Here is a 16,204-nt window from a genome sequence, read left to right as displayed (position 1 = left end):
TTTCAGAAGAAAACAGAACGTTTAATTCAACTACATATGCTAGTTTTGTGGCCGCTCAAGAAATAGTCAGGCACGAGAAGGGTTTTGTGGCTCCCGGTGTTTTCTTTTCTGTGGGAAACGGGTCCAAATGGCTCTTTGAGTGTTTAAGGTTGCAGACCCGTGTTCTAGGATGAAAGCTGAAACATTTTCAAAGGGGAAAAAAAAAACCCCCAAGAAAGTCCAATTGGAAAAAGCACTTTTGGAATTGCGATGACAATATTTCAACCTTAAATAATCTGCAGGCTTCCAGTGATTGCCTTTGCAATTGTTCGCCCGGGGAACATGAATGTTTCTACATGAGCCATGGTGGCTCAGTGGTTAGAGTGCAGTACTGCAGGCTACTTCTGCTACCTGCCGGCTGCCTGCGATTTGGCAGTTCAAATCTCACCAGGCTCAAGGTTGACTCAGCCTTCCATCCTTCCGAGGTGGGTAAAATGAGGACCCAGATTGTTGGGGGCAAGAGGCTGACTCTATAAACTGCTTAGAGAGGGCTGTAAAGCATTGTAAAGCGGTATATAAGTCTCTTGCTAGTGCTATTGTTACAAGTGATGGGTTGATTGCTTATTGCAGCCCATTTTCTTGGAATAGGTGTACATATCCTTACAGCACCAGCAAAATAATCATGGCCTTTAGCTGCTTCTCAGGTGGGTGCACCTGTTAGGGGGAAGACGATTTTTCTGAGCGTTTTGATTCCAAGGTCTTGCCTGCTTTATAACTTTGATAGCCATTTTTCAGCCAAAGCAGATTTTGTTGCAAAAACAGCTGAGGTACAACAAAGGTTAACTTCGTTGTCTCGAATGCGGAATTACCTTTTTTTCCTTTTTTTCCATTTCAGTTGGCTCATTCTTCTAGTAAGAGGCTAAAATATTCAGTTTTTCTATTCACATAAGCCTTTAACCAGAAGATTAGACAGATGGACCGTGCACCTCTCTATCTTGGTTCCAGCGGGACTCAGTTCTAGACAATCCGAGGAGATTAACTTAAAAGCGGTAGCAGAACTGATCTGTTGAAGCTCTGCAGATGTGAATGTGCAGTCAAGCTGGGGCAGGTAATCCTGCCTGTGGGACAGAAGTGCCCACAGAGAAAATAGCTCATTCTCCAGAGTTCCTTGGCGATTGAAAAATTAGGCCATTAGAAATGCTTCCAAATAAAATGTTGGCTCTTAGCGACTTGTTATGAGGCGCTTCTGTCAATACCTCTGGATTCTATGTGACTCACAGAGATTCTTGAGCTGCAAACCCACATTTTAAGTATTCTCAACGCTCAACACCAAAGTTTAAACAACTAATATATGGCAAGCACAGGTTGTTGAAGAAGCTCAACTTTAGATGATGGGGCTTCTCCTGAATGAAGGCATGAAGGTGATGGGACATCTCTTGACGGAGTAGATGTTCTGCATTACTTCCTCACCTCCTGCACTTTCAACTCGGTGAAAAAAAATGGGTGAAAGGAACATTTATTTATTTATTTAATTTGTCGAACATGTACAGGATAAGTATGGTACACTTATGGTATAAGTATAACATGGACATGAACAAGGAATAATGAGTACAAGTAAATGGGGACAGTAGAACAGGGACGATAGGCACGATGGTGCGGTTATGCACGCTCCCTTTACGGACCTCTTAGGAATGGTGTGAGGTCCATGGTAGACAGTTTAAGGTTGAAGCTGTGAGGGTTTGAGGATGTAACAACAGAGTCGGGTAGAGCATTCCAGGCGTTGACCACTATTGCCGAAGTCATATTTTTTGCAATTGATTTTGGAGCGGTTTACCTTGAGTTTGTATATATTGTTTGCCCATGTATTATTGAGGCTGAAGCTGAAGAAATCATTGACAGGTAGGACATTGTAGCAGACAATTTTGTGTACTACACTTAGGTCAGACCGTAGGCGGCGTAGTTCTAGGTTGTCCAAGCCCAAAATTTCAAGCCTGGTAGCATAAGGGATTCTGTTGTGAGTAGGGGAGTGGAGGACTCTTCTCGTGAAATATCTCTGGACTCGCTCAATTGTATTAATGTCAGATATACAGTGCTGATTCCAGGCAGACGAGCTGTATTCGAGAACTGGTCTGGCAAAGGTTTTATATGCCCTAGTTTGTAGTATGATGTTACTGGAGAAGAAGCTTCGCAAAATTAGGTTAACAATTCTTAGTGCCTTTTTGGCCATGCTGTTACAGTGAGCTCTGGGGCTTAGATTGTTTGAGATGAGTACTCCTAGGTCCTTGACAGAGTGAGGGTCGTCTACGAGGTCGTATCCACCCAGCTTGTATGATGTCAGCATTCCAGTGCTGACATATGAATAGGAGAGGAGAAGCTTGAACTTTTGCCTACTTAATTCCTTTGAAGATTCTGTTTCCTTGGAGATGGGAGGAGGGGACACATTCCTGTGATCTGACAGAGATGGGATGAGGAGAGTGGCTTGGAAGATAGCCAATGAGACGCAGAGAATTGGGGATTGGAAAGGGAGGGCTTGGGGGGCAAAGGTCAGTGCTGACCATCTGTCAGGTTTTGATGCTATCTCAAAATAAATGAATTTCCAAACTGCCGATCTTTGAGGAAATTTTCTCTTTATTGAGCATAGTGACCTGTCCCTGGCTCTTTCGCGGTCAGCACTGACCTTGCTGTGTTCTGATTTTTGTTGCCATGAAGCATTATAAAAGAATAAAGGTGAAGATTCTGCAGAAGAAAGAAATCTATTTGCGGAATCCTTGGTGACCTCTGAGTTTGGTTGTTTCGTTGCTCAGAAGCACTAAGAATCCTCCAATTCAACCCTAAGCTTACAAATATTTTCTTCTTTTAAGATCTATTCTGTCGGGCAGAGGTTATTTCCCCTTTAGTAACGGGAGAACAATTAGATTTCTATCACTCTCTTTAAATCTTTATGATGGTTGCCAAGATACTATAGGTAGAGTTTTATATTTGTCTCCATGTAGGAATTAAATCTCATTGTGCATATTTTATTTTATGATCTTTTTACCAAATAAATATTTTAGTTCAAATTCCTGTCACCTAAGATATATTAAATTAATATTACCATAGGTAATATTAAATATAATATAATATGACTAAATATAAGTCTAATAATCATGCTTAATCTATGTGGTGTCTAGGAGTCGAAAATAAGTAGATGGCATACAATCAACCAATCATGCTTAATCAGGTCTTTCATTATTTAAAGTCTTCCCTCACCCCCTTCTTTTATTTTTGGTGCCAAAAATTCCAAATATTAAAGTTCAAGATGATCTTAAGAGGTCATGTTCTAATGCTGCTCCAACTTTGCTGGAAGCGTTTTGACTCCAAGATTAATGTTCTGAGCTGAAGGTAATCTTAAGGCTTTTAGCTCAAAATATTGGGATGGTATTGGAACATAGCGTAGGACGGGGTCAGCAACCTGTGGCTCTGGAGCCGCATGTGGCTCTTTCATCCCTCTGCTGCGGCTCCCGGTCACTCAAAATATGCGTCACAACCGCCAATGTGTGACACCCACCGGCACACGATTTGTTGAGCTTTTCAACGTCTGGTAGGCCAACCATGGATAAATCCAAGAAAAGAAAAGTTTCAGAAGAAAACAGAATGTTTAATTCAACTACATATACTAGTTTTGTAGCCACTCAAGAAATATTCAGGCACGGGAAGGGTTTTGTGGCTCCCGGTGTTTTCTTTTCTGTGGGAAACGGGTCCAAATGGCTCTTTGAATGTTTAAGGTTCCAGACCCCCGCGGTAGGAGATGGGAATCGTCAGTTTCAAATTTAACTCCAGATGGGGCACTTCAAGCTTAAATGTTTTTGCATTATAATGTACAGAACACTGAGAATTTGAGAAGATTCAAACTTGAAATACTATGTCCCAACTTGAAGGCCACTTTCCAACTTCACTAGAAAGTGCTCCAGTGCTGAAGCCATCGTTCTAGAAATGTTCCAAGCTCAAAATGGACCCCTTTCAAATTCAGTTTAAAATGGGAAACTGCTGATTGAAGCTTGAAACATTTCTGGAAAAGTTGGAACCGCACTGGAATACATCCAGTGTCACCCTTCCTGGATAGACCAGACAGGAAACACAACCCAGTGAGCTAATTAATTCAACTTTATTATAAGGCTACATTAACAGAATTTTGCAAGTCTGAAAGTACTTGCAAGTACTGCCATCTTTTTTACAGCCTGAAAATCTGGTGTGAGCTCCCTTCCCAGCCTCTTTCTCCACCCATTGTGCATCTGTGGGTTACGACCTCTCTTATTGGACCATTCCCTAAAAAGCAGTTGCATCCAATGAGGTCAGATCAGCTTGTTTTAAATTTGAAACAACTCTTTCGAGCTCAAAATATTTTTTTTTCACATGGCTAATTGTGTAGACCAGTAGTTCTCAACCTTTTCTTCACCATCATGGACCCCTTTTAAATACATTTTGTGGACCATGGCCATCATCAACCCACTAGACAACTCAAGATTTAAAGCCTTAGACTTAACAATTTGCAGACTCCCTGTAATGACACCATGGATGGTCCACGGACCACAGGTTGAGAACTACTCTCTGTTCTTGGAGAATTAAAAAGCTCACAGATTCCTTTGTGTTGCTCCTGTTAAGAACAACATAACTTTCATCTAACATCCATTCCCACTCAGTAGCATAGCTGTTTGTCCCTGCTATCTGGTAATACTTCCATTGGGAGATCTGTATCAACTTGCAAAGTATCCCTGGCCTGCTCTCGAGTTGTCATGGCCGGGGGGATGGGAAACCGGCGAAATGGCACAGCAGCCAAAGACAGATACACATTCCACGCTTATCTCTCTCAAGGCTGTATCTCAGGGTTACCTACAGCAGCCGGAGGGGAGTGACCTCTACAACCTGGAAATTGCTCCGTTGGGTGAATGTGATTGATGATACACCCTGGGGGGAGGGAGGAAACAGGATCATAATTAGAGTGTAAATTACGTAGGGTCAGAGCTGGCTTCACATGGGAACGTGCCGACATGACGCTCCTAATAAATAACTGGATTTCTTTTGAAGCTTGAAGAAAGCAAACACCTGAATTGGTCTGTTTCCTGACTTGTGTCTATACATTGATTGTTATAGGTTGGGAGCTTGGAAGACTATTATCATTTCCATCACAGCAAGACCATTAAAAGATCAACGTTCAGCAGCAGAGGTCCACACAACTTCCTCAGAATGGATCCAAAGGTATGTGTATCCACTACCAATTTCAGCTACTACAAAGACCATCACCAATGTGACCCCCAGGTTCCAAAATGAAAGGAAATCAGCCAAATAACAAACAAACAAACAAACAAAAAATCTTTGAAAGGCCATAGTATACTTGATGGGTAAACTCTTAATTTTATTTCCATGTATGGTATTTTCCTGGTTTTTCTATTGGGTATTGTTGAAAGATATTCTAAAATGTACCTAGTTTGTGACTCTGCTTTACTTAAATAAAAGACAATCTATGAATCAATGTCTGTAGTAGAAACAAGGATGGTTTGTAAGGCTAGAAAATTACAGAGAAAAGGAGACAAATACTATTGATGTAAGCTAGTTTTAGCTTCCTTTCCTTTCCTTTCCTTTCCTTTCCTTTCCTTTCCTTTCCTTTCCTTTCCTTTCCTTTCCTTTCCTTTCCTTTCCTTTCCTTTCCTTTCCTTTCCTTTCCTTTCCTTTCCTTTCCTTCCCTTCCCTTCCCTTCCCTTCCCTCCCCTCCCCTCCCCTCCCCCCCCATCCTCTCCTCTCCTATCCTATCCTATCCTATCCCATCCTATCCTATCCTATCCTACCCTCTCCTCTTTTCCTTTCCTTTTCCCCTTCCCTTCCCTTCCCTTCCCTTCCCTTTTCCCTTCCCTTCCCTTTTCTTTTTCCTTTTCTCCTTTTTTCTTCCCTTCCCTTCTTTCATTTCTTTATTTCTCTTCCTCTCCCCTCCTCTGAATTACCACATACACGTTCATGCGTGTAATCTGTAAACCAAGGTTTATGGCTTAAACATGTGTACCAAATCGTGTACTTCATCCAAATAAACCGATGGGTGGGTAGGAAAACCACCATCGTGCTGTGTGAAAATGTGAAGTCTAGGCAGTAACTGAGATTTAATTAAATAAATAAATAGCCTGCAATCACGCACGGCTAATTATTTTTTATCATCCGTGAGAGGCAAAGAGGCATTATTTCAAGTTGCTATTCACTCTCCAGCCAAAGCCCCTCATCGGCTCTCTTCCACCTTTTCTTCTCTGTTGACGCTATCACTGAATTGGGTGGGTGGGTGGGGGACAGGTGCTGTCTCTCAGCTCTGCTCTTTTCAGCTGAGATCTTTCATAAGAGGGTGAATATTGCTTATTCCTTTTCACTGGCTGTCCTCGGCCGCCCTTCTTATCTTCTTCTCCTCCTGCATCTGAGTCTGCTGTTCTGGAGGAAGAGGTCTAACCAGCCATACAGTAGAAGAGGTTCCCACACACCAGGGGTGAAATCCAGCAGGTTCTGTAGAACTGGTAGCGGAAATTTTGAGTAGTTTGGAGAACCAGCAAATGCCACCTTTGGCTGGCCCCAGAATGGGGTGGGAATGGAGATTTTGGAATATCCTTCTCCCAGGAGTGGGGAGGGAATGGGGATTTTGCAGTATTCTTCCCCTGGAGTGGGAATGGAGATTTTGCAATATCCTTCCCCCAGGAGTGGGGTGGGAATGGAGATTTTGCAATATCTTTCCCCCAGGAGTGGGGAGGGAATGGGGATTTTACAGTATCCTTCCCCTGGATTGGGGTGGGAATGGAGATTTTACAGTATCCTGCCCCTGCCCCTGCCTGCCCGCCCATCAAGCCCCGCCCACCAAGCCCCACCACGCCCACCAAGCCACGCCCACAGAACCGGTATTTAAAAATTTGAATTTCACCACTGCCACATACCTGCTCCTTGGCTAAGTCTCCCTCCCACTTTTCCTGCCCTATATTATTGTTCTTTACCCTCTGGCAGTTTCTCAGACAGGCTGTCTAGTTCATTTCTGAATAATTTTTCCTTGGGCACTGGGCTCTTTGTGTCTTAGTCATCCTTCTTTGTGTGTTTGTTTTCTTTTTTTAGACCCAAGTTCTTGAGAGAGCGGCCCTGTCAAAAGGATTCCTTATTCTGGTTATTTAATGGGCTCCTCGATCCATGTAAATCCAGACAGGTCATTTATTCAGCTCAGAATGATATCCTGCTGATATCATTCTGATATCAGCCCCTAGGCCAGGGGCGTCAAACTCGATTTCATTGATGGCTGTATCAGGGTTGTGTTTGACGTTGGAGGGCTGGGGTGGGCATGGTCAGGGTGGGTGTGGCCTGTCGAAGCATGAATCAGCCTCGTCCCCCCCGTGGGGAAACTGTAATTAATTAGAGGTGAATGGATCTTGTTTTCCATGGTGTATACTCTCAAAGAAAGAAAACCCGAAGTATATATTCTAAGAAACATTTTATTATAAAATTACAAAACTAGCTAACTACATCTTTACCGGCAGTTATCTCACAGACGGACAAAGGAAGTTAGAAAATAAAGAATGTAGACATGCGCAGTAGTCCAATGTCTCACAAGACCAGTCTTATCTCAGCTACAGATAAGTTCTCTGGCAAGCTACTGTAGGTCTTAGAATGGAAGCTCAGCTGGCAAACACTTAATGCAGTGACATGGCCAGCTCAACATCACTTGTGTCAGGGGGCACCTGTGGTGGCCAAGTGCTAAGGCAGGACTTCCCTCAGACCCTTCCATCACTCTCATTATAATCTTCCTTCCTTCCTTTTCTTCTTGTTCCTTCCCTCTTCATTCTCCTTCCTTCTTCCTTCCCCTCTTTCCTTCTTTTTGCTTCCGTGCAGCAAAGGAGGCCAATCCTTTGCTGTTTCCAGGGCGGCGCTGTGGGCCAGATCTAAGCACCTCGTGGGTTGCATCTGGCCCATGGTCCTTGAGTTTGACTCCCCTATTCTAGGCTATTGGCATATGTTATACATTGCAGGACTCTGAACTGATTCCCTGTTCAAGCTGTTTAAATACTAATGTTTGTGATTAGAGCTCTTTGGTTACAACGTTCCTTGATCCATTGACTCATATTTTCTCCCTACAATCCTATTTGTTCCTTATGTGCCCCTGGGCAGGATCTTCTCTCTGTTCCCCCATCCCCATTTCCAAGCTTCCTGACCTCAGGGATATTGTCCTGTGGCTGTGGGATCAACTCTCTCCACACGGTCACTTCTGTCAAATTCTGATGACCTTTATGTTGTTATGTTATGTTATGTTATGTTATGTTATGTTATGTTATGTTATGTTATGTTATGTTATGTTTATTATATTTGTATACCGCCCTTCTCCTGAAGGACTCGGGGCGGTGAACAGCCAGCAGATAAAATACAGAAAATACAAAATTTAAAACAATATTAAAATCCAATTAAATCAATTTGGCCCACAGTTAAAACACCCCTATATTAAAACCCATAATTTAACAATTTAAAAATTAAAACAATTTAAAAAGTTAGGTCAGGTCAGCCCGGCTTGATGAAACAGAAATGTCTTTAAGGCATGGTGGAAAGTGCGCAGATCCAGGATCCGCCGTATCTCCGGGGGCAACTCCTTCCACAGGGTAGGTGCCCCCACAGAGAAGGCTCTCCCCCTGGGGGCCGCCAGCCGACATTGTTTGGCCGACGGCACCCTGAGGAGCCCCTCTCTGTGAGGCTATAAACTATATATATATATTTCTTTATTTGACTAGTAAATAAGAATGGGGCTGGTTGTTTTACTCTCCTCTAATTACGTTGGTAGTTTTTCAGGTTAATATTTGCTTTATATTAATCATGAATCTATGAGCGCTCTGCTGTTTCATGGGTGTGTTCTTTTAAATAATTTATGACTGTTGAGCTTGATGTGCGTTATAAATACTTCGCTTTATAATGTTGGCTGTTACAAACTAGTTTTATTATGCTGAATTTTATAACTGTTGCATTTCCTTCTGATTTGTACCATGCCCCAGTAAGGTATGTCATATTAATAATAATAATAATAATAAGAAGAAGAAATAACTAGAGCACAAATGATGGTGATTTTTCTTTGACGGATAATCACTAACACTCCTACATTTAGAAAGTGACTAAGAGACAGTGGAATATTTTCCAAATTGACCTGCTAAAAGAAGCCTTCAAACTCTTTAAAATGCTTCTTTAGGGTCATATGATAATTGCCGGAATATTTAATATTCCTTTCATTGATGAGCAGGAGTTGTTTTCGTACTACTGTGGATTGGATTAAAAAGATGCTAATTAGATCTAATTGTCTTTGAAGAAAGAGGGTTATGATGTGCTCTATCAGTCGAGTATTTTGTCCTTCGGGGATTTTTTTTTATTTTTTGGGCTAATCTATAATTCCTTTTTTTTTTTAATTGAATGATACATCCTTATGTCTTTGCTACAGGGCATTCCAACCTTGTGGTGGATTATTAACACACAAGCAAACAGGTACTACTGTATCTGCTTCTTCCCTGTAATTTGCACGAAGATTTTGAAACGCAACGATAATTTATTCTGATTCTGCTTGGTCAATAAACCTTTGCCAGTTGCTCATCCTTGCCCTGCTTTTAATTTTGGGAGGTTTCCAAGACACCTTTTGAATGGCCAAGCTGCTCTTACTAGAATATCTAAAAAAAAAAAAAATAGACAGAAAGGACAAATATTATGAACAGTGAAAAAAGACAAGTAAATCCTTGTATTCTTTCTTCTCCGCAGATGTGGTATATTCTATTTTTTTCTCTCCTCAAAGTCACTGATGATGAACATCCAAAGTTTTCAAAAATGATCCATTTGGGGGAGGAGAAATGGAGGACGATGTGCTCCTGTTAGAGTATGGGTTTTCTGCAGGATTATTGAAAATCTAGGCTTTGAAGATAAAAAAGGAAATAAGAGTGTAAAGTATTTCCTTCCCAATTGGCCAAGGATAGCAATAGGAGTTAAACTTATATACCACTTCACAGTCCTTTACAGCCCTTTCTAAGAGATTTACAGAGTCAGCCTCTTGCCTCCAACAATCTGGGTCCTCATTTTACCCACCTCGGAAGGATGGAAGGCTGAGTCAACCTTGAGCTGCTCAGAATCGAACTGCTGGTAATCGGCAGAGTTTAACAGATTATAATAGAGTTGGAAGGGACCTTATTGGTAATCTAGTCCAACCCCCCATCCAAACAGCAGAGCCTACACCATTTTGGATAAATGGCAGTCCAATCTCTTCTTGAAAGCCTCCAGTGATTAAGCTCCCACAACCTCTGAAGGCAACTTCTGTTCCATGGGTTGATCGTTCTCACTGTCAGAAAATTTCTCCTTATTTCTAGGTTGAATCTCTCCTTGATCAGTTTCCATCCATTATTCCTTGTCTGGCCTTCGGGTGCCTTGGAAAATAGCTTTACCCCTTCCCCTCTGTGACAGCCCCTCAAATATTGGAAGACTGCTATCCTGTCTCCCCTGGTCCTTCTCTTCACTAGACTAGCCATGCCCAGTTCCTGCAACCGTTCTTTGTATGTTTAAACCTCCAGTCCCCTAATCATTCTGGTTGCTCTTCTCTGCACTCTTTCTAGAGTCTCAATAACTTGTTTATAGTGTGGTGACCAAAACTGGATGCAGTATTCTAGGTGTGGTCTTACTAAGGCTTGCTAAGGTCTTAATAAGGCCTGCAATACTGTATTATAACCACTGCACCACCATGGATGCAAAACACCTGGCTATAATTGTTCTGGCAGCAGAGGGACAATTTGAAGATGCCAATTTTAGGAGTATGGTGTTCAGCTCACGGTTTCTAGTTGAGGACCTTAACCGTAACCCGGAAAAGCAATTCTTTCAGAGCTTAGCTACATCAATTTGTTATTGTGCAGCTTGTAGCTTATATGAGAGAATTTTAAAAGTTCAAAACCAACGGCAGGGAGCCATTTCACAGTCAGTTAGTCATGCATGGAGGAGGGACTACATCACCGTTTCCATCCTAAGCCATCCCCACATAATTGCAGTGTGAAATAGAATGGCACAGAATTTAAGATTTGAAGACAAGAGATAATATTGGTTGCTAATAGATGTAGCGCTGGTCGGCAACTCTTTAAAGCAGCTGTGTCTTTTCCTGTATCCTCCATAAGCTGCCACAGGCTTCAGTTCCAGGAAAAGATGCCTCTCATTTAAAGAGTTGCAATATCTATGGCTCTAAATCAGTGGTGGGCTTCAAAATTTTTAGTAAGGGGTTCTCTGCCCGTTGCTGGGTGGGCGTGGCCATGGTGGGCGTGGCCTAGTCAGCCTCCTGCACCATGGGGGGGATGGCTTTTTTGCCTTTGCCGGGCTCTGGAGGCTTTTCTTGAACCTCCGGGAGGGCGAAAATGGCCACCCCAGGCTCCGGAGGCCCTCTGGAGGCCAGAAACGGGCCCATTTTTGGCCTTCCTGAACTTCCGGTAGGCCTGTTTTTTGTCCTCCCCAAGCCTCCGTGCACGCCCTGTATTTACCTGCATCCAAAACGGGCCACGCAGGGACTCCTGGGAGGAGAGGGGCAGGGTGGGTGGGTCCAGCCAGGAGTGGGATTTGGGGGTTCTCCGAACTGCACAGAATCTTAGCTAGAGGTTCTCCTGAACTTCTACGAATCCCCAGCAGCCCACCCCTCCTCTAAATACTTTCTGCTCACTTAACCCATATATTAAACTGGCTCTGATTCCACGTCGTATCCTCTCTCTAAAAAAAAACCTTTTGCAGAAAAGTTTGTGCTTGCACAAAAAGGTTCGTTTGCACACAGAAATACACCTGGAATTTATACCCAAAGCCTGTTTTGTTGGTTGTATCTCTAATGCAAGTAGACAATGCCGTTTCACGGGCGCTGCATTAAGGGGATCTTAAAACTAATCCTGGATAAAAGCCCTTCTCAGTCTTGCAGCTGACCCCAAACTGTAAAAGTTCAAGTGCTCTTGTCAACTTTTTATTCCATCTACTTTTGCAAAGCTCAAATACGCCTTCAACGATTCGGCGATTTGATCTTATTCAGCAGCAAAAACAATGGCCATTGACCGAGCGTCCTGTCCTTTGGAAGGAGAAAAACAAACAAACATTTGTTAACTTTTCAGAGCGCTATCGGATTTTCAAAGAAAGGCAAAATTCTGGGTGTGAAAATGAACGATTTCTGCAATAGAACAGGTGTTTAAATTATTCTTGAGCCAAGCGCGTGCCGTTAGTATTTATCTAAACACGCTGTCCAAAATTAGCATGGCAGCCTTCTGGACTTGGCTTTATTGTGATTTCATAATCAAGGAGTACCTTTCTAGTTTATTTTAGGAAGACGGATCACCCTTTTGACTGTTCCCATTTAATGTTATTGTGCGAATATGCAAATGACACTGGCGGAACCTTTACTTTCACTGACAAGTAATGCCACCTGGAATTCAAATGCCAGAGAAAATGCTGCACGGTTCTTGAGGATTCTTACCAATAAGGGGAATCGGGAGGGGGCGAATGAAAAGATAAGTAAATTCCATGTCATCGAAATGAGCTGATGCTTTTACAGCTGAGACTCTCTTTCCAATTTATTCATGTCTTTATAGACATTTGCATTCCAAAAGGCTCCCTGAAATTTGCCAGTGTAATTAGTAAATTGACTGCCCTTTTGCTCGCGTCGAGCCGATGATCCTGTACAACCTGAATGTACAGTCTTGGGATGGGTGTGCAGTGAACCCTTTTCAACGGTTCAGCAGCAGATTGAAGATGAGGCAAACCCAGCTTTTCTGCTGTCAACTTTGCCCCATTAAGAACAGGAACAAGAGACACGCATGCATGGGAGAAACTTCTCTCATCTCCAATCTGGGCAAATGAAAAATAAAAATAGCAATAGCACTTAGACTTATGTACCACTTGATTGTGCTTTATAGCAATAGCACTTAGACTTATATCCCGCTTTACAGTGCTTTACAGCCCTCTCTAAGCAGCTTACAGAGTCAGCATCAGCATAGACAGACAGACAGACAGACAGATAGATAGATAGATAGATAGATAGATAGATAGATAGATAGATAGAATACGTCAGCAGCAGCAAACATAGAAAAGCGACAGCTCCGACCTCGCAACACACCCATAGCTTCTAAACTAAACAAGAGCCTGAAGATGACAGGGTTGTGAGCCTGTCGAAACGTTGCTAGAAAGAAAAACTTTTAAGGTACTGGTAGGATTTTAGCTAAGGTCTTAAAGGACCTTGCAGAGTGCTCTGTAAGGATTTTTGGAAGATTTTAAGATAGGATTTTAACCAGAATTTTAAACATTTTAACTAACTTATTTTAACATGACGCGGGAAAACACCCAAGATTTTAATTTTTTGCATAGATAGATAGATAGATAGATAGATAGATAGATAGATAGATACTATAGATGGATGGATGGATGGATGGATGGATGGATGGATGGATGGATGGATGGATAGATAGATAGATAGATGTAGGTAGGTAGGTAGGTAGGTAGGTAGACAGATGAATGGAAGATAGATAGATAGATAGATAGATAGATAGATAGATAGATAGATAGATAGATAGATAGATAGATAGATAGATGGATGGATGGATGGATTAGATAGATAGATAGATAGATAGATAGATAGATAGATAGATAGATAGATAGATAGATAGATAGATAGATAGATAGATAGATACTGTAGATGGACAGACAGACAGACGGACAGACGGGCAGGCAGGCAGGCAGACAGACAGACAGACAGACAGACAGATGATAGGTAGATATTAAGGAGGTATTGAGAGAGAAGGGATATTGATATAGATAGAAAAGAGAGATGAGAGACAGATGAGATAGATATTGAGATATTGATGAGAGAGAGATTGATGGGATATTGATGAGATAGATATTAAGGAGATAGATACTGAAGAGAGAGAGAGATTGATGAGATAGATATTGATAAGATAGCAATTGCCCTTAGACTTATATACCACTTCACAGTGCTTTACAGCCCTCTCTAAGCGGTTTACAGAGTCATCATGTTGCCCCCAACAATCTGGCTCCTCATTTTACCCACCTCAGAAGGATGGAAGGTTGAGTTAACCTTGAGCCTGGTGAAATTTGAACTGCCAAATTGCCGGCAGTCGGCAGTCAGCAGAAGTAGCCTGCAGTACTGTACTCTAATAACTGCGCCACCACGGCTAATAAATTGCTTGATGGACTATAGAAGTCCTTTCTATTCTGTGCTTTATGTATTTGTCTGAGTATATGCAAAAAAATATCTGAGCAGTTGCTAGGAGGAAGAGCTGCCAACCCGCCAAGCCCCCATTCCCTTGCAATGCCTTCTGCATTGCAAATTTCCAAAGAGGGGAGGAGAATGAAATAAGAGATCCTGCAAAGGGAGATACAGATTACATGCAAACTCATCATCGTGGAGCACTTTAAAGAAAACCTGAAGTTAAAATTCAAATATCCAACAGCTGAATCAGAAATAAATCCATTTGTCTCTGCAATGTAGCAACTCCAAGACTTGCCATCTGTAAAGAGAGTTCCAGTTTTGGAAAGGCTAGGCTGGAGTGTGATTTCAGCTAATATTTGCCTGGGTAATTTTTATTCTCTTTTCACAACTTGTACATCTCTTGGCCTCTGTCATATCATTTAGACAAGATTATAAATAGCCTCGCAATCAGCATCCAATTAACCACATGAGGGTTTGTGCACATTTGGGGGGACATGATTGATTTCCAAAGGAAATAAATGCACTGAAAGGTTTATAAAAACGCCATAAAAATGGAGAGGAAAAGCACCTTTTCTCTACAAATTGTGGGCATAGCACACAGTATGAATAGCACAGGTGGTATCTCTGCGGGTGGAGTAGGTGACTTACAGCCCTCCAGAGATTGATGCGACTCCCATCATTTCTCACTGTTGCCCACGGTGCTATGTATGACCCATGGAAAATAACATGGCTTAAAATCTGGAAAACCAGTATATGAATAAAGGTAAAGGTTCCCCCTCGTACCTGCGTGCTAGTCATTCCTGACTCTATGGGGTGGTGCTCATTGTTTCAAAGCCGAAGAGCCAGCGCTGTCTGAAGACGTCTCCATCAGAGGTGAGTTGCAGCAAGTTCTAACCAGTTCTGGAGAACCGGTAGCGGAAATTTTGAGTAGTTTGGAGAATATTCTGACTGGCCCCGCCCCCATCTATTCTCTGCCTCCCAAGTCCCAGCTGATTGGGAGGAAATGGGGATTTTGCAGTAACCTTCCCCTGGAGTGGGGTGGGAATGGAAATTTTACAGTATCCTTCCCCTGCCATGCCCACAAGCCACGCCCACCAAGTCATGCCACGCCCACCAAGCCACACCCACAGAACTGGTAATTAAAAAATTTGAAACCCACTACTGGTCTCCGTGGTCACGTGGCTGGCATGACTCAACGCCAAAGGCGCACGGAACGCTGTTCCCTTCCCACCAAAGGTGGTCCCTATTTTTCTACTTGCATTTTTTACATGCTTTCGAACTGCTAGGTTGGCAGAAGCTGGGACAAGTAACGGGAGCTCACCCCGTTACACGACACTAGGGATTCGAACCGCTGAACTGCCGACCTTTTGATTGACAAGCTCAGCGTCTTTGCCACTGAGCCATTGCGTCCTATATGAATGATAGCATATAAATATTTTAGATGACTAAATCCATGGTGGATTTATTGGTGGAGGACCACAGAATTGGAAAATTACTTCAAAAACATGTCTGGAGATGAATCAAATATATTATTTGTTGTAACAAAAATCAACTAATGGGGTCCTTGGTGCTCTCTGAGCTTGGTGATTTTCTTCCAGATATTTCATTACCCAAGTACTGTACGTATCATCATCACTGGGCACTGATGGTGATACCTAATTTGGTAATGAAACGTCCTTCAAGAAAACCACCAAGCTCAGAGAGCACCAAGGACCCCAAAATTCAATTCTGAGCTACAAATATTCTATCAGAAACCAGCTACTTTTTGGAGACTGTCTTGAGGCACCAATCAAAAGTTGGATGTAAAAACTGAGGACAAAGATGTGAACTCCTGGAATAAGTCATTAAAAATACTACAGGGAATTCTTCATCACCAGGAAAAAAACACTGATAGATCATGATGTATCGGGTGGTTCTTCTGCATTCATGTAGAGTTGGGGTCCCCAATCCTTGGGCCGCGGCCCATTACCAGGTGATGGTGTATTCAGA

General features: G+C 42.4%; 1 protein-coding gene across 1 annotated transcript in view; it reads left to right on the top strand.

The window, feature by feature from the left end:
• The window catches only part of PCSK6 (proprotein convertase subtilisin/kexin type 6), a 127,707-nt gene that overhangs the window by 20,243 nt on the left and 91,260 nt on the right, over positions 1-16,204 (top strand). The window contains exon 2 of the mRNA XM_070953271.1: positions 5,110-5,214. Within this exon, the coding sequence (XP_070809372.1) occupies positions 5,110-5,214 (105 nt within the window). The remainder of the gene's footprint in view (positions 1-5,109; positions 5,215-16,204) is intronic.

Source organism: Pituophis catenifer, unplaced genomic scaffold (genome assembly GCF_029215685.1).
Source record: "Pituophis catenifer annectens isolate HBS135680 unplaced genomic scaffold, rPitCat1.0.hap2 SCAF_14, whole genome shotgun sequence".
NCBI lineage: Eukaryota > Metazoa > Chordata > Lepidosauria > Squamata > Colubridae > Pituophis > Pituophis catenifer.
The sequence above is the reverse complement of the archived record's forward strand: the minus strand, read 5'-3'. Positions and strand labels throughout refer to the sequence as shown.